Source organism: Wyeomyia smithii, chromosome 2 (genome assembly GCF_029784165.1).
Source record: "Wyeomyia smithii strain HCP4-BCI-WySm-NY-G18 chromosome 2, ASM2978416v1, whole genome shotgun sequence".
In the NCBI taxonomy this organism is placed as follows: domain Eukaryota; kingdom Metazoa; phylum Arthropoda; class Insecta; order Diptera; family Culicidae; genus Wyeomyia; species Wyeomyia smithii.
The window spans coordinates 243,220,452-243,245,869 of NC_073695.1; the positions used below are offsets into that span (position 1 = coordinate 243,220,452).

The window sequence follows — 25,418 nt, forward strand, 5'->3', positions numbered from 1 at the left end:
ACAACTTTTCTGAATAAACCATTTATTTAACACAATAAAGTTAGTTTCTTTTTTTTATTTCTATTATAGTAAACTTTTCATAATTTCTCACAATTTACGTTCAAACAAACAATTGTTCCAAAGATACTATTAAGCTAGGATGAAGGTGAAAGACGCTATGGAATTAAGTTCCACTTTTTGCCCTATTGGACCACTGTGCACCGGTGCATGTCTAGAGTTGCAATTTTAGCGCTGATTATTCAGTAGAAGTTAAGATTTTTATGCTCAAGCTCGTAAAGTGAAAAGAAACCAAACCTGAAAATTGTATGCAGAGATGCCACAATCCACCTTAAAATATTTCTTATTGAGATTATGTAAACTTGTAAGCCAAGTACCGACAATCTGAATCGAAATTCTGTCGGTTGATTAGAAAAAGTCCTGCTTGCCATGAACGCTTGAGTAAAAGTAAAAGAGTATTTACAAATAAGTTTTTTTCAATCCCGAGCCGAAACTCAACCATAGGACGTCCAACTGGGAAGCAATTAAATTGAAACAAAAATGACGTCCCAAGAAAAATTGTGACCACTTATATGCCACTTTTAACAAAATCAAATTAAATTTTTTCATGAGTGTGTAATTCTTCTTCTTCGTTTTATTTAAAAGAATGATTGGAGATACTCCAAAAATGGCATTGAATTCGCAGAACTGAATTTTACATTATAACATACTTTTTTTTTCTTTCAGATCCAACGATTCACAAACATATTCATTCAACCTCAACAGATTTTACACAATTAACCGAAACTTCCGTTTTAACATTGAGAATGTACTTATTATGTTATGTCAATGATTTTACTCAACCAAATTCTGAGATTCAAACTAGTTGGAGACCTAAGTTTTTTTAGAGTGAAACATGAAATATCAACCACAAAATCATCGGCATGGGAATGTTACCAAAACCCCAAAGGAGAGAGTGAGACGACAAAAAACACTCAATATAATCGAAGAAGTTCGAAAGGACCCTTGCGTACCGTCGTGCGCTAATCGCTTCGGTTGACATCGAATCGCAAAGCGCATCCGATCGGAGCCAACCCGCAGAGTCACCGCGAGTTTCATCAATGACACCGTAGCACCGCTAATAAATATTGAATTGCATCGTAAAACCATTTCGTTTTGCGGCGCCGTGCTTTGCCACGAATCGATGAGGCAACGCAGCGAGCGTACCACAGACTCACGGTTCCCGCCGAGGATTATTAGCTGCCAATACTTCTAGGCCAAACGACACAATTACTATATCTACAGCCAGCTATCATCTTTCCCCGTCATTACTATTGCCCTACTTTACCAATGGAAACCGGCACTCACCTTTCTCGCTGCCCGGTGTGGTGTTCAGTATCTTCTCCTCCTGTACCCCGCCGCTGGAACCGTGCTTCGATGCGACAGCACACCGAGGACACTCGCCGACGCTGAAGGGATGCTCATCACTAGCGTTGCTGTTATTTCGCACATCACTGGCACTGGCACTGGTGCTGTCATTCACGGGTAGCTTCAAATCACTTAACTTATCACTCATTTCACAAACGGAACTGGCCGTAACCATCAGACTGGGGCTCACTGGACCCTGGGAGGAGACTGCCGCCAACGTTGTCGTAGGCGGCGTCGAAAGGAGCAGTTGTTGTTGACGCAGCTGCTGCTGATGGTGCTGCATAGTACGATTCAATACGCTGGCATTATTACTCGCAGGAGCAGCGGAAGAAGTTGTCATAACAGCGGGAGCATTGGTAGCCACCGCCAGCAGGGAAGACGTCGTACATGGCCAGGTCGGTACATGATGATGGTGATGGTGATGGTGATGATGGTGGTGATGATGCAGCAGATGATGATGTCCGCTGAGAATGTCACCAATCAACGCCGTCTCATTGTTGTTTGCGCGATCATTACGCGACGCTTCTTCGGCGTTTGTGAAAACTGCTGTCGATGTTGTCGTTGTTGTTGTTGTTCCTCCCGCTGCTGCTGCTATCGGCGTAGGAAGGGAATTAATTGCAATCGGTCTGTTATTGTTGTTGACACTATCGTTGCGGTCGTTATTACAGTTACAGCCACATTTGAAAGCGGACGTTTCTGGTTGATTGTTATTGTTATTACCACCGTCCGAACTGCTGCTTATGTTGTACACTGCTTCTGATGACAACAAGGAACTTGCGCTGGAACTGCTAACGATTGCTTCTGTAGCAGGTGCTAAATTGATCGAACAATCGTTGTTTTCATAACAGCCACACTTGGCTTGTTCCGTAGCGGGTGGCACGGTATTCGCTGGCGGTTGTGACTCCATTGTGCCACCATCAGCATTACACTGCTCGGAGGGCGATGCCACTGCTATCGATGATGGTGCATCTTCAACACTCGCTACGGTCGCTGCTTCCTGACTCGGTTCCATCTTTAACATACAGATCGTTATAACCAAACTACTATTGGAGGATTTTTGCTCCTCGTCGTCCGGCTCATCTACATCGGCTATGCTGCTCGGCCAACTAACAACTGACAGTGATGACCCAGATGCTGATGATGACGAAGACGACGACGACGGATGATGTTGCGTTTGACTTTGCGCGGTTTGCACTTGGTTTCTTTGCTGCTGCTGCTGTCGGCGACTATGCCTAGCCCCCATCGGCGATTGTTATCACACACGTACACTGCAATGGAAGGTGGGTGGGGAGGGGGGTAGTGAGAGAGGGAAGCTCTATTTGCACAACCCTGCTTTAAACACTTCCTCTTACGATCGTTACAAGCACCTTTTTTCAAACGATGATGAAACTATACAGTCAAAACTATGTTTTCTCTAGTGTGCCATTTGTTGATCACTCCAAACTGCTGTCCTTTCCAGGGCCAGAACTCCGTTCCAGGTGGCAGTTTCCGAAGAATTTGGTTCTGTCTTGAAGCGAAACTGTGATTCCTGGAAAGAAAAGGAACTTTATTAGATTTTCGACGAATTTCATTCATGCTTCTTCGGTGAGTTGAGGATTTTGTTTTGCACACTCTTCGGCGAACGCGCAAATTATCACTGCCTGTTTTATTACCCCTCGGTTGGGTATTTCTTCTTCGGCTGCTTAGTGAACAAACTTTCAAACAGGCGGCGATGAGGGAGAAAACGAGCGACCGACCGGGTGATGAAGGACAAACGAAAAATCTTTTATTTTCGTCTGTATTGTGAATTCACAACCGTGTTGCTAATTGGCTGGGGAGATGTCTTTTTCATGAATAACGAAAATTTGGGTGATTGAGTAAGTTGTTCGACAGGGAAATAGTCTATAATTTATCCGGTTTGTTTACCGGGTTTTTATATTCGCACTAACGTTAAAGCTGCAAACGTTGCTTTGGCAGTGGGATTAGTGATGACACCGATGGAGGCTGAACGTGAAATGACTTTATTTATTGCGTCTTCCACTTGCTTTGTTGCGATTTTAGTTCGTTTATCAAATCAATTAGCTTATTTTCTGTCACCAAGAAAGTTTTGTTTTTTGTTATTAGATTCTGCCTGTGGACGCATAATTGTCTCATGTCAATCAAAAAGAAGGAAAAATACATTCCGTTTCAGTCACAACGGCAGCGAATGGTACTGGATGTTCCTGTTCCTACTTTCTTTCAAAAGCCATAGTCGATCAACATTCAACAATTATTATGCGCCGAATTTTTGTGCTAGATATTAAAACTTCAAACCGTCATAATGTCACATCAGACCTTTTTGCGTCAACTGTCAGTACATCACGCAAATCTCAGTGTAAATACAATTAGTTTTTAAATTTAAATTCGAACATTTCGAAACCCAACTTTCACAATCAAAAAGCGAAATTCGGATAATATATCATAGAACCTTTCTTCGGCGATATTTAGTCACCTTTTTCGGGCAGCACCAGAGCGTGAAATCCAACAAACAGTAATCATTTGCTCGCACAACAAGCGTGAAATAGACGAGGAAATAAGTCTGCTTTTCTGCTGCTGCCGCGCCGTAAAACAACTTCCCGAGAAATGTTCCAATGTTTGGTTTTCCGCAGAACTGGAGTTAATTTCGCATTATTGCGATTCACTGAAAGGTTATCCTGCTGAGGGCGTACTCCATTGTGCATGTGGCGGCGCGTTCACTTACTTTTGTCGAAGGGAAACCCATTGCGGGAGTTGAAATTCCAAGTAATTGTTATTACGTGGTCGGTTGGTGCTCGAAACGCCACCGCGAAATTATAGGGAACCAACTGGCTTCAAACTCATACCCTGTTTCGCAACGGACATCTGCTGCTCGCTCGATCCAGCTCGGAAGGGCAGGGTTAAGTGGCGGACACCCGACTAGCTCCTACCTAATTCGCTTATGAAGAACTGCCCATTGTCCTCGGCAGCAGCAGCAGGGCCACGTAGTGGCACTTCATTCCACTGCAAGCGCAGTTGGACGCAGAGTTGCCAATGTTCCAGTTTAATCTGGATTCTTCCAGTTTTTTTCAAGTGATCCAGTCAAACAGTTTATTCCCAAAGCTTCCAGTTTTTTTGTTTATCTGCCAGTTTTATCCAGATATTCTGGACACTCAAGCTCCGACTGGTTTGGAAATATTTTTAGAACGTAAATTTTGTGGATTGATGAGTCATTGTAGCAATTTTCAACAGTATTTTCAGTATTGTATCTTCTCGCACGAAACACGGCCAAATTAAAAATCGTATTGCATGGTTGAGATGAAAAAGGCAAGTAATCTTAGCTTTTTTCTAAACCTAACAAATTGGTTTTATCAGATCTTGAAGAAAAAAAAATTAAGTGCAATGATGGGTTAATGTTATATAAAAATAAAAACAATCCGTCTCATAGATATTATATAAAGGCGACATTCTCCAAATTTATTTCGGTGGCGTAGCAGTTAAAAATTGTTCGAATAATTAGATACCTAGGGATAGCAATCTCAGAGATAATTGAAATTTAAACTTCACAGATGTAACGTAAGAAAACGTTGCACCCGTTCTTTTGTTCAAAGTTAAAATAAAATAAAACATCATTTTCTTGATTTTGCGATGAACTGGTTGCGCAATTTGTAATTTTGATGCTGTAAATGAAGTTTTTCAGTCTACAATTTAAAACCTTCCAGTTGGTCTCGAGGTACGATGCTGGCCTAACAAGCCAGTCGTCGTAGGTTCGAGTCTCGGCTCGGGAGAGACAGTTAGTGTCAATATTATCGTAGCGCTAGCCCCGCAATTGTCCTGTACATCCAACAGTTGGCTGCGAAGTCTGTGTATAATAAACAGAAGGTCAAGTTCCGATTCGGAATGTAGCACCAAGGCTTTGCTATTTTTGCAGTCTACAATTTCAACAAAAAGTAATCCCGAAGTTTCTCTATTTAAAACTTATTTTGGATTCAAAAACCATCACAGAAAAGCTCTCGGACAATTTATTTTTTAGGTATTTTGCAAATTTATTTGGAATCCAGTTTTTTCTTCAGCATTCTTCCAGTTCAATTAAAAATTTTATTGGCAACTCTGGTTGGACGTCATTCTGTTGCTGCACTTGGCTTTTTACTCCAACCGTCGTCGTTCTCGAGAAGAGTAGTGTCCTTCGTCTGCTTCCATCAATTGATGACCCCCATTCTTGCTGGTTTCTTTTCGATCATTATTTCGGTCTTCTTCCTTGCAATCAACTCGAAATTGTTTGCTTTGTGTGCGAGTACTTATTGAAAAGTCGGTTCGGTTTTGTGTTATTTCTGCTTCGGAAGAGGTAGTCATGAAATTGGATCAATTAACATCGGAATTTCCGGAGTATAGTAGAAGTTTTTCTAATTGCTTTTATCTCTTACAATCAGGTTTCAAATATAATTTTGGATAGTTTCCTATTTTCTTTTCATAATTGAATAATCCTGATTTTATCGAAGATTCATAGATAAAATTGATTAGAGGGAATAAAATTGCGGGTATAAATTGTGGCCCTACGAAACTTAATCGATGACCGAACGACCAGGACAGGAAGCTTTATCATTCAAAGGAAATTTTCAGGTGGCATCAACGACGATTCAGAGTAACACTAAATGCCTCATAATAATCCCAGCGTTAACTCCCATTTTACATTGCTTATCATTTTCAAGTATTTATCGGCGATGCTTGCGATGTTTGCTAGCATAATTTTGGATTGTTCCGGTTTCCAAAGACCGCTTCAGAAGTGTTTGCCATCAAATTTAAGAATATTTTCTGTTAATGAATACCCATGGGCGCAACTACGGGGTAGCTTCAGAACCCCTTAGAAAGTTTTTAGGACACACCGCCCCCCCCTACCCCCCCCCCCCTAGAATTTTTCCCAGAGAATGATTGTATTCAATATAAATACATTCCATACTTCTTATCAGAGCGTCAAAATCAACACAAAAAGTGATGTCATCATTCATTGGCTTAGGATAGAACTAGTACTAATGCGTTTCTATTTTCAGACACTTGCTTTGTTTTGATTTGGGAACGGCTAGTTCTAAAATTATTTGCCTTAATTGCCAGAAATACTTTTCCAAACCTCTATAGCAGGGATTCCCCCAAACCAGCGGAGCCAAATCGAACAAAATTTCAAATTCATTTTTCAGCTGACATCAAAAATTTTCCAGCGATTTTTGAAGAAATTCTCCTTCATGCTCGTATCTGATGTCAAATCAACCTGGCGTTCGTATTCGTCTGACAACAATGATTCTGGCTTCATTTCGCCACTTCGATTTTCTATGGAACTCATCGGGGACGTACTATTCAAAACTCTCCAACAAATCCTGCGCATTTCGGAAATATTTAACTAGAAGGGTTTTATTAGCTATAATCCCTACTTGCAAATGCTCGTTCATTTCGTGGAAATTGTTGGATGAGATATCTACTATGTAATTTCTGCTTGCCCTTACTAACACGCAGAGAACCCTGAGTAAGAATCCCCAGGATACCTTTAACTCGGTGACGGAATCGTGGAAGGAATCGCAAGCACGATCCGGAGGATTCCCACTCAGGATTCTTTTTCAAGAATCCTAGAGCCATATACAGGTCATTCCTGAGGATTCTTTTTTCAGGAATCCTTTTCAAGGACGCTCACGAATCCAATGTGAGGAATCCTAGAAAATCTATGCGAATCGTATGTGTTCTTCCGGGTGGGTTTCTGGAAAGCTGCCCAGATTTTGTTTTTTTAACAATTCTGCCCGAATTTCAACTTTCCTCTTGGCGGACGTAATTTTGCTGTTTGTACTTAAGATTGTTATTATCTCGCCTTTTATTAAAAAAGCTTGTATCATTCATTTTATAGAAAATATCAGCTAAATAAGCTAACCTGATGAGCGAAACAACGTTTTTCCACTAGACAACCAGCGTACTCCAGTATGGAGTAGTAACGAAGAATGCTGACTTCCCATTTCTTAACACAACGCTTCAATAATCGAGAATTTTTAGATCGAGCCTTGATGAAGTTAATTATTTCACTTACACTTTCCTGCAATCCTTCTTTCAAAAATGATAACAGTTTCTTCAGAGCTAATGCATGACGATGAACAATACATTGACTGGCTGATGCCTTTTTCCTGAATTCTTGTCACGACTCCTGAAATATTTTTCATAGCTTCCGCACCGTCCGTACATACATCAATAAAATTTTCCCATGGAATATTGTTTTCCGTTACAAAATCATCGATCAGCTTGAACAGAAGTTGCTGAAATTGGCAGCGGTTTGCAAAGGAATAAATCTTCTTGGAAACTTTCAAAAAATTGATAGCGTACAAATACTGGGGCTTATTACGGGAGTCACTTCACGGTGAGAACGAAGTGAAAAAATCTCACGGTGAAAAAAGACGCGTGTAAATCAAATGGGAATCACTTTCACCATGCCTATTACGGTTGTCACTTCACCGTGAAGTGACTCCCGTGATAAGCCCTACTATCACAAACGCTAATCCTACCACAGCTGTGGCTTCATCAGTCTACATTGCAAATTTTAAAATTTCCAGTCGAGAAATAAAAGTGCTTTCGAAATCATTAGCCTTATCAAAAATACGCTGAGATCGATGACAAAAAAATGGATATCTCAGAGAAAAATAGGAAATAAGAATGATAATGAAGCTAAAATAAGGGAGCCTGATCAACCCCGCATATATGAAGCAGAAAGTCCTACGGAAATAAAGAATTTACTAAAACTGTCGACAGCCGTAGTAGACAATGTTATAAAATTTAACGTGAAGAAAGGAAATACGCTCGTTGCACAAGTGCATCAAGACGTAAGAAGTGGAAGTCAGATACTAGAATCTGCTCTTCCAGAAATTGAAAAAGCACGAAATTAAGACGTACGCACAAAACAGCGCTCTCTGCAGAGGAAATTATGTTTCAAATGATATCTATTACTTATTTTAAAATAATGGCAAACGACATTTTAAAAGACCTGCAAATAATTATCTATAAAGAACCAAAACTTATTTAAGGATATTAACGAAATCCAAATAATTTTACATAACTACCACAACACACCCACAGGAGGACATGTAGGACAACACCGATTGTACGGTGTCCGTCAAAATTATAAATGGCGCGATATAAAAGGGTCTATTGCTCAAATCGTAAAGGCCTGCGAATTGTGCAAAAAAAAAAAATTATCAGGCATACCAAACAACCGATGGTGATAACTACAACCACATCGAGAGCATTCCAAATTATATTCGTAGATACGATAGGACCTCTACCAAGAACCGTTAATAATAATCGCCACTGCGTTACAATGCAGTGCGATCTAACCAAGTATATTGTTGTAATTCCAATTCAAAACAAGGAAGCCAACATTATAGCTAAAGCCCTAGTAGAACACTTTATTCTTATTTATGGTCATTTCATGGAACTGCGATCTGATCAAGGAACAGAATATAAAAACGAGATCCTTGACCAGGTATGCAAACTACTACAAATCAAGCAAACCTTTTCAACACCTTATCATCCAGAATCAATTGTATCGTTGGAGAGAAACTACAGATATCTTAACGAATATCTGCGGTAATTCACCAGAGAGCACCAATCAGATTGGGATGACTGGTTTAAATATTACGAATTCTCCTACAACACTACACCTCATTCAGATCATAACTTCAGCCCATTCGAATTAGTTTTTGGAAAAAAGGCAAATTTACCACAAGATAATCTAGGAAGTAAAAATGAACCTATCTACAACTTTGAAACATTTAAAAATGAGCTTAAATATAAATTACAAATATCACAAGAAGCAGCAAAAACAAAACTATTAGAGCAGAAACTCAAAAGACGAAAAATGCAAGAAGAAAATATAAACCCAATATACCTTAAACCTCAAGATATAGTTTATTTACAAAACGAAAATAGAAAAAAGTTAGACTCGTTTTATATAGGAGTACAAAGTTATGTCAGTATGTGAACCAAATTGCGAAATAAAAAATATAGCTACAGGAAAAACTATAATAATCCACAAAAATAGACTGATCAAGAACTAGAAATTCTGTATTGTTAACAAAAATAAATAAATATATATATATATATATATATATATATATATATATATATATATATATATATATATATATATATATATATATATATATATATATATATATATATATATATATATATATATATATATATATATATATATATATATATATAAAACAGAAAAAAAAACAAAAAAATAACAAAAAAAAAAAGAAAAAGAAAACAAAAATAAGAAGAAAAAGAAAAAAATACAAAAAAAATCGAGACAACTGGCGAATGACCACTTTTAGAATAATTTCACCCTGTTACATTATTCTCTCTAAGGGGGGTGGTGTAGTATAAATAAATACCATAACAAATAATCCAGTATCAACGCAGCAATAAAGCTTATAGTAAACAACAACAACGGAATTCGTAGCACACCTTCCGTGTGTCTACTACACTCAGCGCAAGCCATGCGCACGTTTATAACGTTTGTTTATCAAACACCGAAAATAATGCAAAGAATGCATTTTCATTCGTCGCTCCAGCTGTTGCAGAATTGAATGTAAATATATCGTTACCTAGGTTTAAGCTATAAAAGGAAATCCGGATATTAATAAAGTTATCATTACTCGTTTGGAGCCCGACCAGAAGGTCAACAACTCCAGCAGTAAAGTGTAATAGAAACAAGACTTACCCTCAGTATCAGTTGAGTTATAAGATTTTTAAGAGCTTCACGAATGTCACAAATGTTGTAAGTGATAAATGGTTATTTACGAAAGGTGCAATAGATTTACCCTGACGAAACATTTACCCTCAATTGCGTTGTTCGACATGCGAATCCAATCTAACAATTCTACTGCCTTATCATCAATTATGACATGAACACCTCCTTGAATGCAAGGTTTAATTAAATTTTCAACAATAATATGTTCGGCGAAGGTTCCACTTTGTTGACCAAGTAAAAAATACACAGGTTCACGAAATTATCGAAATCGATTTTTTATGCCAAAAGTCTTAATGATGCATGAAACATCGAGATCTGTTGTTATCTAACAAACATTTTTTTTTTTAAATATTCGATCTTCTATGAGCTAAAGTTTTGAAAAAAATGGATTACACCAGATTTCAATGTGTGTGCATTTTAAACAAAATTTTTGTGGATTTTTTCTACTGTTACGACACTATTTTATACATTATCAAACAAGCACATCCTTTCCTTCCACTCCTTTTTCTCTTTTTTTAAATGACATGTATGGAAACTATCGATGTTTTAACTTTTTTTTTTGACATTTTCTTATCTTCAGAGAAATTTTTGGATACCTAGAGATTACCAGAGACCATATTTTTACTCTATCTTTTCTTGCTTTTGAGCAATTCGATTACAAATGTTCCAATTTTGATATTTTTTGAAATTGTCATTATTTATTTGGCTGAAACGTTGCACAGGTTTATATTTGTTTTTGGAAGGACAATTATTCTCTACAACTTTGCTGAAGACCATTTTGGTTCTGAAAATATTCTGATTGTTGATAGGAACTCGTAGAATTAGATTTCCTGATAGCAGGAAGAACTTCTCAATTGAATTGACTGAGCCGAGAGTCTATGATAAACATATTTGTGAAGCTAAAACAGTTTAATTGATTGGTATGGTATCTTCGGAAAAGTTGTAGATAACATTTTTGTTCTTCGAAAACATAAATAGACCGTAAAAAAAATTGAAAAAAAATTTTTTTTATGGAGGTGAAATTTTTTTTTCATTTCTCCATGATAAGATGACCACCATTGTTTGGCTAACTTTTTTGCCTTTCTCCTAGAAAGGTATAGCAATCACTAGAAAAACCAAAGGTATAAAAGTGGTCTCAATGGCCGAATGTCATATACCACTCGACCCCTTTCGACGAACTGAGCATTTTCTGTATGTATGTAGGTATGTGTGTGTGTATGTGCAACTTTTTTTTCTCATTCACTTTTCTCAGAGATGGCTTAACCGATTTTCACAAAATTAGTGTCAAATGAAAGGTCTAGTTGCCCCATAGGTTGCTATTGAATTTCATTGTAATTGGATTGTAACTTTGTCCGTTGTTCATAAAAATGTGGAATCACATAATGAAAGTAAACAGATTGACTTTCTACTAACGATCACTGGCTAATTAAAAGGTAGAAAAGTGATCCAAATGGCCGAATGTCATATACTACTCGTCTCAGTCCGACGAATTTTCTATCTGCATGTATGCATGTATAGGTGTATATGTTTGTGTGTGGGTGTGTACGTGTGTATGTGCACTTTTTTTACGCACTCACTTTTCTCAGAGATGGTCTGATCGATTCTTTCTATCTTGGTGTCAAATGAAGGGTCTATTTGCCGCTTAGGTTGCTATTGAATTTCATTGTTATCAAACTTTTGGTTTTGGCGTCAGAATGGAAAAATCGCTCTTATATCTCAGAAGCTATGAATATAGTTGAATTGAAACTAGTGGGTTTTTAAACCCTTAAACAATGAATTTCGAAATGTTTAAACATGTGGTTTGAAGGTTATAGAAAGAAACGTAACCCGCAGACTGTTTAAAACTATAGCTACGATCAAAATATGTGGCCTTAACATTATTTAATTTCGATATTGTACTATTTCAATGTTTGCGGCCTTGCTCAGGATTGAAGTTGAAATAAAAAGTCATTTCTATCATTTCATTTTTTGCCCTTCTCTCAGAAAGGTATAGCAATCACTGCAAAAACTAAAGGTATAAAAGTGCTCAAAAGGGCCGAATGTCGTATATCATTCGACTCAGTTCGACGACGGGCTACCTAGAAAACCCTTAACTTTTGAATTTTATGAAGATTGAACATGTGGTTCAGAAGTTATGGAAAGAAACGTGTTCTGTTTCTCAGAGATGGCTGGATCGATTTTCATAAAATCAGTGTCATATGGAAGGTCTTGTTGCCCCATAAGACCCTATCGATTTTTTTTGCAAACGTATTATTACTTTGCCTGTTATGTTTAAAAATCTGAAATCCAACTATGAAAACAAACATATTCCGAAGACTACTTGGACTCACTCACTGATGAATTACGATTGAACACGTGATTTCAAAGTTTGGCTACTCTATACGTTCCCTTTTCATTAGATTGTAATCAAACTTAAGCAACCGTTATGTATTTATTATCTCACGACTTATTTGAACTTAACTAGAGTCATACAAACGAGTCATATCTCAAACTTACAAATAACAAACTTCATAACAATTTTATATGCTGTTCAAAAGTTTTGGAAAGAGAAGAAATTCAAAGACTATTGAACACTATACCTGCGTTGATCAATATATATGGCATCAACGTTCCCGGTATCGCTCGTGATTAAATTGTTCGAAATTAAGAGTAATTTCTTTTATTTCTCTATTTCTTATGCACTAACATTACGTCAAATTTCATATTTTAAACTTCAATTACAACATCAATATTTTAGAACCCAAAGAGTGAACATACCTTTATCGGATTTAAGCATTGTAAATGCATGTAAATCAATTTTTCTAAGTTTGAATGAGAAAGGTTGAGTCTGACCGCTAGGTGGATTAATTTAGGTTTTTTTAGTTTTTATTAAAAGATGTAAAAGTATTTTTAGTTTTTCTCATGACTGTTTTTGTTTTAATTTCATTAAACTATTGCATCAATGCACAATGGTCATATCGCGAATGGTATCCGCACTGAGATAATGAAATAGGCCACGCCATTGTTTACAGTTCTCTCGTTTCCCTACCTGCGCAGTATTTTATTTCGTATGTTGGAATATTGATGTACGAAAAATAAATCTCATTTCATTCTATTTTAGAGTTATCTTCTGGATAGCTCCGCCTTTATTTCAAGTTCCCACAGTTTTTCCAAGTTTCGCAATACGGATGGACAAAAAATGATCTCTTGTGGGCATTCAGCTCTCACAAACGCAACAGTGGTGCTTATTACGGGAGTCACTTTACGGTGAAATCAGAGTGAAGTGAAGAGAGTCGTATTACGGGACTCACGTAGGTGAGAAAAACGTCGCAAAGTGACATCTGCCGTGAAATCTGGTTTACTATAAGTGTAATAACGGGTGTTAAATAAAAAATGAGAATTTTTTCAATCACATATAAAAAAAAATTTTTTTTTCATCGATTTCAGTATTTTTTATTAATAACATAATGTATTTTCTTCAAAAAAATATCAGTGAATGTTTGAGTAAGGGCCGTGGTCTGCTGTTCGACGCAACTTTGTTGCGATGCTCTCACAAGAACGTTGTACGGCACTTACGTTCATTTTCCGGATACAATTCCGGATACTCGTAGTCAGTTGCTTCGTATCCTTGGCCCTCCAACTGTTTTAATATACTAGGGCACTGAGTGAGCCAAAGAAATCCTCTATTGGGCGGCACGGGGGCAAGTTTGTTGGGTTACGATCTTTCGGCACGAACGGTATCTTTTTCTCCTCAAGATACGTCAGCGTCTTCTTGGCGAGGTCGAAGCAAGCCATGACTGAAATCGGACGCAAAAATTTTTCGCTCGCATGTTATATCGGAAGAAAATTGTTTAATTTAGTTGTTGCATGTTCGTTATAGATGTTATCGCGGAGTGAGTTCATTTTCTAAATTTAAAATTGTTTTTTCTTGGAAAAGTTCGCTGATGGTTGTGCGAGGCCGTGATCAAGATTGGCCAGCTGGTTCCTGCTTTGAAATCATCACATTATTTGGTGATTTTCGGTTATTTTACACCTAAAGAATTGTTAAACATATATACAGGTGTTCTATTGAAATGTGCTGAGTGCGAAAAGTGTGAAGTTCCACAAAAAGTGAATTTAATTGTGAAAATTGAATATTATTGCGTTGCTTTTTAGATTCACCAAAGTGTTTATTTTTTCTTGTTTTTTTTTCTATCGCTGTCTTGGCGACGGTTTGAAAGTGTGGAGTGTGTGGTGTTATTACATACAATAAGGAGAGTGTTTTTCGAGCAGCTGCTCCACATAGTTTTATAGTGATTGAATGCTCATTAGGGATTTATTCATTGGCATAGTGCAAATTATATTTGGCTTGTATCTAATTAAACTTGAAGTGAAAATTTGCCAATAAGATAAAAACCATGCATCGCCGTTTACAGTGTTTATGTGCTATCTCTTTTCAACGAATGAAATGTTGTATGGATTAAACGAGTGTGTGAAGGCATACATGTATGTTGCCACTGTACTTCCATTTAAAGAAAAGTCTAAAACGATGAAAACAACTGTAAAATGAAGAGATGAAAGCTAAGTATACGTTTTGTCTTGCCTGTATTGTAAAGTGATATTTTGATGCTTGTTTCTAGTTTTACTATATGTGAGAAAACAGATACAGAGAGATTTTGATTTCATCGTTGAAATTGTGCGCGGTATTTTTTCCGCAGGGTTTCAGTAACAAGTTTTATTTTTGTCCACAAAGTGTTAGTGTGGTTTGTGGAGTTTGGAGTATGTGTTTCTCAGGAATCATATGCTTTGATTTTTTGATTGTTCAAGCTTTTGACCAGTTGTTTTACATAATTTGTTATATTTATGCCTAGTTCGGCACTTTGTCAATAAATTTAAAAATATATTCAGGCTTATATGTATATTTGCTTTTATTAAATTGTTGAGGCTTTGGATGCATGGAACATTGCCAATTTTCATATTTATTAGGCGTATTAGGCGTACATTGTTAAGAGATAATCGACGTAACCGCCGAGTTCCTGCGCGTATGTGTCGGGGGGATTAAAGGGGGATTAAAGCGGTTGTTCGTAACGCTTCGGTGTAAACGCGTATTCAGCCCGGGCGAGTTTTGCTGATATATGGACTTCCGGCGTGTGGTGATTTCGCGAAGTGAACCCAGATATTTCATCATATCTTTCTCATCTTCATCAACGTTAAGTCGGAGACTGCTCGCGCGTTGCATCTAAATTATTACATCGGAAATCGAAGTAGATTTCGTTCAGTCGATAAATATCATTGCAACCCCCGCGTCGGTACCTTCCATGAGGTCGTATTATCTACAGATGGATCAACAACGCGCAATAGTTTTATGTATAAAGAGCATCACCTTACGAGGAGATATACGGTAATTTTAAGTTGTCTCGGTTTAGTCAAAAATCCTGTATCCTCGCGTACGTTTTATTGTTGCGGTGTTACCTTGTCAAACTTAATAAGTTCGAATCACATTATGAATATCGTGGCGGATGTAATAAACTTGTAGACGCGGCGCTTGTTCTGAAGAACCCGACATTAGCGCATCGTTTACCAAAACGAACCCTGCTGTATACCTTCCCCTTTATCCAACACCCCAGTGATTTCTCGTGGAAGTGCAGAGGTGTTCTCGGCTTCCAATAAAGCGAGTATCACGTCAACATATTCCTATACAAACTCCTTCTTTGACCTGCATTCGGATGCGGCCGGCGCTGGTATTGCCTAATATAAAGATTTAGGTCACCTGTTTTTACACATTGAGGATGCATGTTGGTCCCAAACATCATCTGTTGGTTCTTTGTGTAATTACAGCTGATCTGGCAATAACGGAGTAGCAACCGCGGGCGGTCAATCATGCTCATGCTCATGCTCATGCTCAAGATACGTCAGCGTCTTCTTGGCGTAATGGGAAGACGCCTTGTCTGGCCAGAAGACGTACTTCCCATCCGCGTGATGCTCGTTCAGGAACGGCAGCAGGATTTTATCGAGGCACTCTTCTTGATAGATTTGTTGGTTGATTGCCAGACCGCTCGGCTTAAACCAAGGCTTTGAAATGCCCCGGTCGGAAATGGCGATGTACAACATAACCTTTTTTCAAACTTGTGCTTGAACTTGTATTTCACTTCAGGCGGTGTGGATGACTTGTCGCTGGAGTAGTAATTATCATTTCCTGGAATATGCGTTTTGGACAGCGGAAAATAGCTTTCGTCGTCCAGAACGAAAGACGTCCCGCGGTATTTTTGGTCGTCCACCGACACTGTGTTTTAACCGTTTCAATCTGCTCCTCCGTGTACTCCGGCGACCTCGTCTTCTTCCTGCAGACGATTCCTCCATCTTGAGGGTCCGATGGATCAATACGTGGGAGCAGCCATATTTCCGACCGGCGTCACGCAGGCTGGTTGCGTCCTTGTTGTCAAACAGCTTCTTCAACGATGTCTTCCTCTGCTTCGTCATTATCGTCACCGGACGACCACTTCCGACCTTCCGCTCTACGTTCAGGGAACCCAGGATACGATATACCGTACTGACAGGTACATTTTCTTCCTTAAAATGTGTCACCGTGAACTATTTTCCTTGCTGGAAATGCGTTTCGTAGAACCGTACAATGCGTTCGCGGAGCACGTGCTGTTTCGACGCCATATTTGCTTTGACTAAATTCAAACTAGCAAAACCAAACACGCCTACTGTTTCTAGGGAGCCCAAAGAGCAATTTTCTTGGAGAAAGAAAATTTTACGCTCTGTATTTGAGTTACTGAAAGGTATTGAAAAAATTCTCATTTTTTATTTAACACCAGTTATCACTGAAGTAAAAAACGGAATAAGCGACCTTTCGCGTGGAATTATTTCACGACCATTTTGAACGATGAAATGATTCCACGAAGATGGGATAAGTCTTGAAAATTTATTGATTTGTAATCTAACGATAAATATTGGATTTATTTTCCAGTACAGATACAAATCAGAATTCGATCCGTGCCTCAAAGCGATCAAAGTTTCAACTTTATGACCGACGAAAAAAATGCACAGCAGTTCATGAAATTTTCGATACCGAAAAAAAAATCCATTTTATGCCAAAAGTCTTAGAAAAGCAGGAAACGTCTAGATTTAGTGTTATCTAAAAAAACGGAAACAATCGACTTTCTAGACTTAGAAATTTTTGAGCTTAGAAACATTCTCATTTCACTTTTCCTATTCTCAATTTTACTTTACTGTCAATCTCAGTTCACGGATTGAATTTTTGTCACCCCACTTGAGGTGGAGCTAATAACAAAACTGTAAACGTTTACCTATCATTGAGAAAAAGTGCATTTTTGGCACTTGATAAATGAAAAGACCACTTGGTTAAAATCAGAGGGGCGACGGGGGATATAAAAAGTGAACAAAAAATGACCACGTGGTTTAGGAACGACCCCATAACCAATAATAACTTTTTTGTGTTAAGAGATAGAGAAATGGTTTATTTGACGAAGTTTTGGAACATGTAGAAACATGAACCTCGCTTAATAAACAAAACACGTATCTTTATTGGGTACAGAGTTACAGAGTAATTTACATGAAAGTAACTTAAAATTTAGTTTTCTGTATTAAACTTTTGTTAGTTGCATTTTACAAGAAAACGTTGTTCAAGGAAGCATTGGATCATGCAAAACATAAGCTTTTGTCAAAGACTTCACATCTCCAAGACTTTTCCTAACGAAGTTATAGCATATTTTAGCTAATTTTTTCTATAACTATAAAAATAACTTAAGAGGTTGTTTATAAGACACGACCGCAAGGTTAACGTAGAATTACGACAGCCTGTCTTATGTCAATACATTTGTTTGCAATAGGTTTGGAAATACACTGGATTGGGGTTAATCAATTTAATGGTTGTCAAGCGGTAAGAAGTAATTCTACGTCAAAAGTGCACTAATCGATTTGCTTAAGTTGACTCTGTTGAAAGAACAATGAAAAATGAAAATAAATTGTAATAATCAATACATAAATGCTTCATGATCGCGTGCGATATCCGCTCTGACATAATGAATCTCATTTTTTTCTGGTTTAGAGCTATCTACTGAATAGCCCCGCCGCTCATTTCAAGATGGCTTGACAAAGTTTTTTTTTTAATTCTTTTAGCATCAATATTTAGTGGTTGATTTGTGGTTTCGAAATCCAATTTGTGGTAATTTGTGGTTGAGTAATTTCTGAGAAATTCTCAGAAAACTGAGTCAAGCCATCTCTGAAAATGATTTCGCTTCAAATGAATCGGACAACGATGATATATACATCAATCGAAAGCTCTTAATTTGTGGTTCACGAAAATGTAGTTTTTGTAGGCATACTTCATAATAAAAGAATTAAAAAACAATTATTTAAATTTTTGAACATCGTTTACATTGTTTTTGCGAAGCATTTTACTATTCTTAAGGACTTTCACCGTCACCACCGATTATACAAGTCGAATGTTAGTCAACATTGCGCTTTGAGAAGAGATCTGGCACGTCTGACATAGAAACCCAATTGCCGAAGTGGCGATTTTTTTCACCGCGAATCTCTTCCTCTGAGTATTTCTAGGTGGAACAGTATGTAAACAGCAGGTATACTATATGTGCAGATTTGCTGCGAAATGCAAATGTTGATCAATTAGCAGATATTTGTAGTTGACAAGCCTCCGTGTGTTTTACGTAAATTCCCTCAAAATAAGTGAAGTTTTACGTAGACATGCGAGCGTAATTTTCTCGATCTTTGGTCGAATCATTTCCGGAAATGTAGTTTGTCCGCTTACCGATTGTTTGAAAAAAAAAAGACCTAAATTAATACACCTAGGGGTGTGATCTGGTCTTTCTCATACAAAATCTATTATATGTTAAAATCTATTAGCACATACGTTTTAACTCTTGGAATAAATTACAGCCTGATAATAATAACGAACAATTTTTGGTTTCGATAAATATAATATTTTGGTAACCAACTACGCAACTGTATTCGACTGTTGGGTATTTTAGAAACCGGAATGATGCCTGAAGGTTGGGAATGGGCCTTAGAACTGTAGGGAACGGTTAAAACGCATGGTAAATGCCCAAAGGTGTGAGTCCTGACTAGAATTAAAATTCGATATATTCTCGTCTCAGGAAGATGCTACTACAACTACCCCCTGAATAATAAAACAAAAAAGCTTTCAACGGCAGCGACAACTGTAAATATTTAAATAATAGTTTTTTAAATATTTTAATATAAAGTATGCCTACAAAAACTACATTTTCGTGAACCACAAATTAAGAGCTTTCGATTAATGTATATATCATCGTTGTCCGATTCATTTGAAGCGAAATTATTTCCAGAGATGGCTTGACTCAGTTTTCTGAAAATTTCTCAGAAATTACTCAACCACAAATTGGATTTCGAAACCACAAATTAACCACTAAATATTGGTGCTAAAAGAATTAAAAAAAAACTTTGTCAAGCCATCTTGAAATGAGCTTATGAAGGCAACAAAATATCATGTATCGTGTCATGTTGCGGCTTGAAAGAAGACAATGTACCCGTCCCCGTGTCGAATGGGAGTAGATTATAGCGTGTTTGATATTACCGATGGTAGACATAAGTATGAAGGTCAAAATTCTGCTGTGATGTCAAACTGTAACCGTCTTCTTCAAGACGTTACATTCTTGTTGATGAAGTGTTGTGAATTTTCTAAAACGAACTCAGCACCGCGAGCAGAACGTGCCGATCTTTTCTGTTTGAAATCGGATTTGTTTCGTGTACACCGCCGGTTATGCACAGTATCAACGAATCGTAATAAACATCACACTGCTGTGCATTTGCAGCAGCATCAAACCACAGTTGCAGTTTAATAATAACCATTCATTATGCTATTCCAAATACAGGTCGGACTGGATTATCCGAAACATCAAAAATATTAATCGATAATCGAATCACAGAAAAAAATCGTAACCAGAAATTATTTCTGAGGCGAAGCGAAGCATAAAAAAAATGAACATAGATTATTTTCACTTATTTCAAACATGTCCCAAACATGCCGGAAGTGACATGAAAATTACCGATAAAAAATTGTAAACGAACACCGAAAAAAGAAAATTCCGGACAATCGAGTCCGACCTGTACATCGTCGGTTTCATGCAACACTGACACAACTCAAATTTTTCCATTTTTCAGTTTTTGATGGCAAACGATGCTTAATATTGTTAAGTTCTTGAAAATCTCTTGAAAAATCCAGAGTTATGAGTAGAACTGCATTTGCTGCACAAATCGTAAATTTACTATAAAGTTAATGAAAATAAGGTTTTAACTTGTACAACATGCTCATAATATGTGCATGATAGACCTAACAATGTAAGATAAGGATAGAAAATCTTGAACTTAAAAGTTTTCTTGAAAATTTAAAAATAATTTTTCGATGTTAATTTTCAAACGCGTTTTACTCGAAACCCAGTGTCAGTGTCGCATGAAACTGACGACATGTAGTAGCCTTGAAAAAGGCCGATTACTGCAATTGCAAATTATCGCTTCATGGTCAAATCGCGCTCTGACATAATTTTTTTTCAAGCGTTGGAGCGTGATATAACTGGAAATAGAGGCGTGACTCCTTTATTTCCAGTTATACCATTCTTCAACGTTCGAAAATTTTTATTAAAATGAGAAGTATTTATTCTGGTTTAGAGCTTTATTCTGAATAGTTTGTCTCAGTTTCGTAAAACGGATGTACAAAAAATGATTTCTTGTGGACATTCTGTCAAACTGGACCGATAGAGTTATTTTTTAGGAAGAATACTACAAATACACTGGCACTTGGGAAGCATATTCAATAAAAAAAATGAAGATTCAAAATGGTATCTGAGGTCAAAATTTGGCTCCCGCACCTCTTCTTTAAAACGATAAAACTCATATTTGGAGGTGTTCGGCAACTTTGGGCTGTTTTCCAGAGTGCAGAAGTCGCCATCTTGGATTGGCCTCTGAGTATCATCTCGACAATTTCAGGCTGTTTTCCGGAAAAAAGAGTTTAAACATGTGTTTCATTTGTATTCGACCCTTCCCCTCTTGAAAAGAGTGAGGAGGTGTGTCAAATCAGCATAGAAACAATTTTTGTACTCTAAAATCATCACCTTCAATTCAAACTTGGTTTTAGAGTTTTGTAGAAATTTGTGTTTCATTCGTATAGTAGTCCCCCCTCCCCCTACGCAAGGAGTGAGGGATATCAAACTACCATGAAGATAAGTTCTTGCGCCCCAAAACCTCTTCATGTCAAATTGGTTCCATTTGCTTTATTAGATCTTGAGTTATGCAGAAATTTGTGTGAGACTCCTTCCTTGCAGAGTGGTGGGTGCCAAACCATGGTAGAAATATTTCTTGCTTTCAAAAGCCTTCATTTGCATAGTTTGGTTCCACTTGCTTGATTAGTTCGTGTGTTATGCAGAAAACCCCTACATACAAATTTTCTTACATTGAAATGGAAAAGAAGGGAGGGGAATCAAACTAACCTGAAGATATGTTTTACACTTTAAAATCTCTTTATGTCAATTTTGGTTCAATTTGTTTGATTAGTTCCCGAGTTATGCAGAAATTTGTGTTTCATTTGTATGGGACCCCTTCCTTCCAGATTTGATTCCATTTGTTTGGTTAGCTCTTGTTTCATGCAAAAAACCGCTACATACAAATTTTCACGCCGATCCGCTGATCCGTTCTTGAATTTACTCCTGACATACGGACAGCGCTGCATTTTATTATCATGGAGCGGAAAAGATTGTGAAAAAACTGAATTATAGGCTCGACAGGGAATCATTCATATTTCGGTACGCATTCTAGAAGCAGTTTTCGTGAATTTTCCATTTTAAGTTATGGCTAGGTTCAACCAATTTAAAATAACTTAATTCATCTTGACAACATGATTATTATCATGAAGAAAAATTATCAATTCAGTTTTAGAAGCGTTGCGAAAGATTTTCCACTTTTGTCGATTTCATATGACACGAAAACTTTTTCCTTTTCCTTGTTTATATCATCGTAGAACAATGACTTTATGCATCCTGGAGGTAAATGAGAAAGATTTGAAGTAAATATGTTGTACGTACAGCACTGGACCCAAAACTGAACCTTGAGGCACACCTGCTCTGGCAGGATATCTATCAGATTTTGAATTCCGGCAGACAACCTGGAGAGTTCGATCAGTAAGACAGTTTTTATAACTTAGATTACAAAAGTTGGAAAATTGAAAGTTGACACTTTTATAATCAAACCTTTATGCCAAATATTGTCAAATGTTTTTTCTATGTGTAAGAGCAGCTCAAGTGTAATCACCTACAGATATGTTAGCTCGGATCATAATAGTTATTCTGAGCAATTGATGAGTAGTGGAAGGCCCATGGTGAAATCCAAACTGTTCATCTGCAAAAATTGAATTGCAAAAAAGAATAATTCTCTCAAACAGTTTACTTATTGAAGAAAGCAAACTGATTGGTCGATAACTTAAAACCTCAACTGGATTCTCATCCGGCTTTATTGTATTTTTTTATAATTTAGAAAAATATGCAATTTTGAAAAAGCTATTCAAAATTTTAACTTAGCAAAAGGGAACCACTGAATTATAGGCTCGTTTGGAAGTTATTTATATTTACTCATTTAAGAAGCATTGTCTGTGGATTTTCAAATTCAAGTTATTAATAGTTTTTTTCGGTTTCAAAATTCAATTTTATGATAAAAATTTCCTTAATGATGATTATTGCTTTTACAAAAAGAACAGCTGAAAACGTTGAACTGTTCTGACGTTAGCAGCCAGTGTAACAAGGATCCACACAATCAAATGCGAAAAGACCAGCCTTAGTTCACTACGTGGATTGCGAAGGTAATCGAATTTCTTGGAACTCAGCGCAAACGAAGTTTTACTGGTATACGCCTTTGCCAGCAGCAAGTCGCAATGGGGGCGATTCAAGTTCGAGGAAATTAAGGTGGCCTGATAAAGTGATTAACGAAGAATCCCTGCCAATCTGTTTGCTATATGTCTAGCTTTTCGATTGATAGTGCGAAACATTGCGTAATAATCCTCGAACGCGTTCCCTTCAGCAACGAACTGGACTGAAACTCGGTTGAAAGAAGAAAAAACATACACTAATTATTCAGCGTACCCAAAACCAACTACGAATCAATTGAAATTCCTCCTTCGACAAACTTATCGCGAACAACGCTCAATTTGCACAACCCGATCGATTTCAACTGTAAACTGATCTATAAAAAGAACACCATTTCGGCTTGTTGTTGGCGAATCGTCACCAGCACAGTTAGACAGAATCAACAAAACCAAAAGACGATAGCGCATTATTTAAATTGGCAAGACCTGCTGTCTGCCACCCAACGGTTACGGCTTCACCTGGTACCCCCCTCCACCAACCCAAACTCAAGGCAGTAGCGTCGACGCACAAGCGCTCACGAACAACGGCGCGCACTTCCCAGAAGCCTCTTCATCATAATTGAATTCACCAGAACTGAACCGGTCCGACACTGCCTTTCACAGGCCCATTCATTTGGCCCACTCGATACGATGATGGCCGATTCCGGCGAAAACGGTTCACACTTTTAATTATTTTGTGCGCTTGGCTGGGGGTTCTCCGGAAATCGGTCACCTTTTTCGGCCAGGTCGCCTCTAATTGGCTAGACAACAGCGACACAAGACGAAGACAGCAGGGGGACCTGCAAAAACGGTGTACGGGTGCGTGTGTGTGTGTGTGCTGCAACACCCCGTGTGGCCGATGCCAGTGGCCAGTTTCTTTCCCCCCGCCTCTGAAATTATATTACAGCAACTTGTATAACAAATGGACCCCAGTCACGACAGCCCCACCGACATTGCCGGCATGCACCGATGATATATCGGTGGGATTTCGATTAACCTCACACACCGGGTGTGATTTCCGAGAAAAGTTTGTTCGAATTTCCGGTGAACGGGAGGTTTTCGTTACAAAATACCAGATTTTCATAGTGAAATAAATCAACTTTAAATTCAATTCCCCATTTCACTCGGCGGCAGTGCCCAAATCAGGCAGCAAAACGAACTGTCAGCATTTACGTCAATCGACTGGTGGTGACGTGTAACCGCCATGTGTGTGAGTTCGTTCATGACAGTTTAGGTATTATCGTATGGCGCAGGTTGCAAAGCCAGGTGCGTGCGTCGACACCATCTAGCATGAGGCGATGTTTTATCTATTTTCCCGAATCGGACGCCGAGTGACGACGACGGTTTTGTTTGTTTATACAAAACATCAATTAGCACCCGAGCGGACGATGTTTTTCCAGGTAATGCTGGTCGCGGCAGCATCGATGCCGTATGACGGGGAGCGCACGCTATCATTCGTCTAAAATCTTCGTGTTTCGCGTTCGGCTGGATTTCCGAGTAATCACATCGCCGCCGGTCGTTGTGCGTTTGCGGTCAGGGTGAAAACAACAACAACAGGCGGATGATGAGCGGACAAATGAGGCCAACCTGCCACTGGGCAATTGTGTTGTGGCGTGGCGTGAGAAGTGACGATCATTGGCAGGGTTTGATCTCAATTAGTACCGGTACCGTTGCAGTCGCTAATTGGGAATTCAAGCGATGGTGGCCAAAAAGCGTTGTCCGGAGCGATGGCCTTAACGTTTTTGTGGTGCGGGCCAGTGCAACTTTTCATTAGGTACCAGATTTACCAGTTTGCCGAAACAAAAACAAGTTAAAGGGAGTTGTTCGAAACCAGATGAAGATCTCTGTTTTCAATGAAAAAAAAAAATTCTAACAATTCAATTTCTGATCAGTAAAGTACTTTTTTAATTCATGCGGAACCAGTCTCTTTACGCTGCAATAAATAAGACTCATCTTTCATAACGAAGAAAAAAGTGGCAAACTAGGTCGATGGTCGACAGAATCGAAAAAAGTGCTGCCCTAAAGCCCGAAACAGCTGCACTCGAATAACATTTGTGTTGACCAGTGTAAAGCAGGTATTAGACGACGCAAATATTTGCTATTTTTGCTACGATTTTTATGACATAGGTGAAACGTTGATTATTCAATATTATGCGCTTTAAAATGGTCTCTGTCTTGAAACTATGATAACGCCTGTTCAAAATCTTCGATAACTGCACACACGAGCGAACTATCAGTGGCCACGAGAAACGTATTGGCGATTTCGGACAGCCTGAAAGGAACACAACCTTATCGTACAGTGGTCAAAAGCCAAGAGAGCGTTTAATCTTCAGAATTTCATAGTGAAGCTCAGGAGAGCAAAAATAGCTTATCTCTACGGTAGGTGCT

General features: G+C 38.1%; 1 protein-coding gene across 1 annotated transcript in view; it reads right to left on the reverse strand.

The window, feature by feature from the left end:
* The window catches only part of LOC129720741 (probable serine/threonine-protein kinase DDB_G0282963), a 137,540-nt gene that overhangs the window by 76,083 nt on the left and 36,039 nt on the right, over positions 1-25,418 (reverse strand). Inside the window, exon 2 of the mRNA XM_055672410.1 lies at positions 1,345-2,932. Coding sequence (XP_055528385.1) covers positions 1,345-2,647 — 1,303 coding nt within the window. The 5' untranslated portion in view covers positions 2,648-2,932. The remainder of the gene's footprint in view (positions 1-1,344; positions 2,933-25,418) is intronic.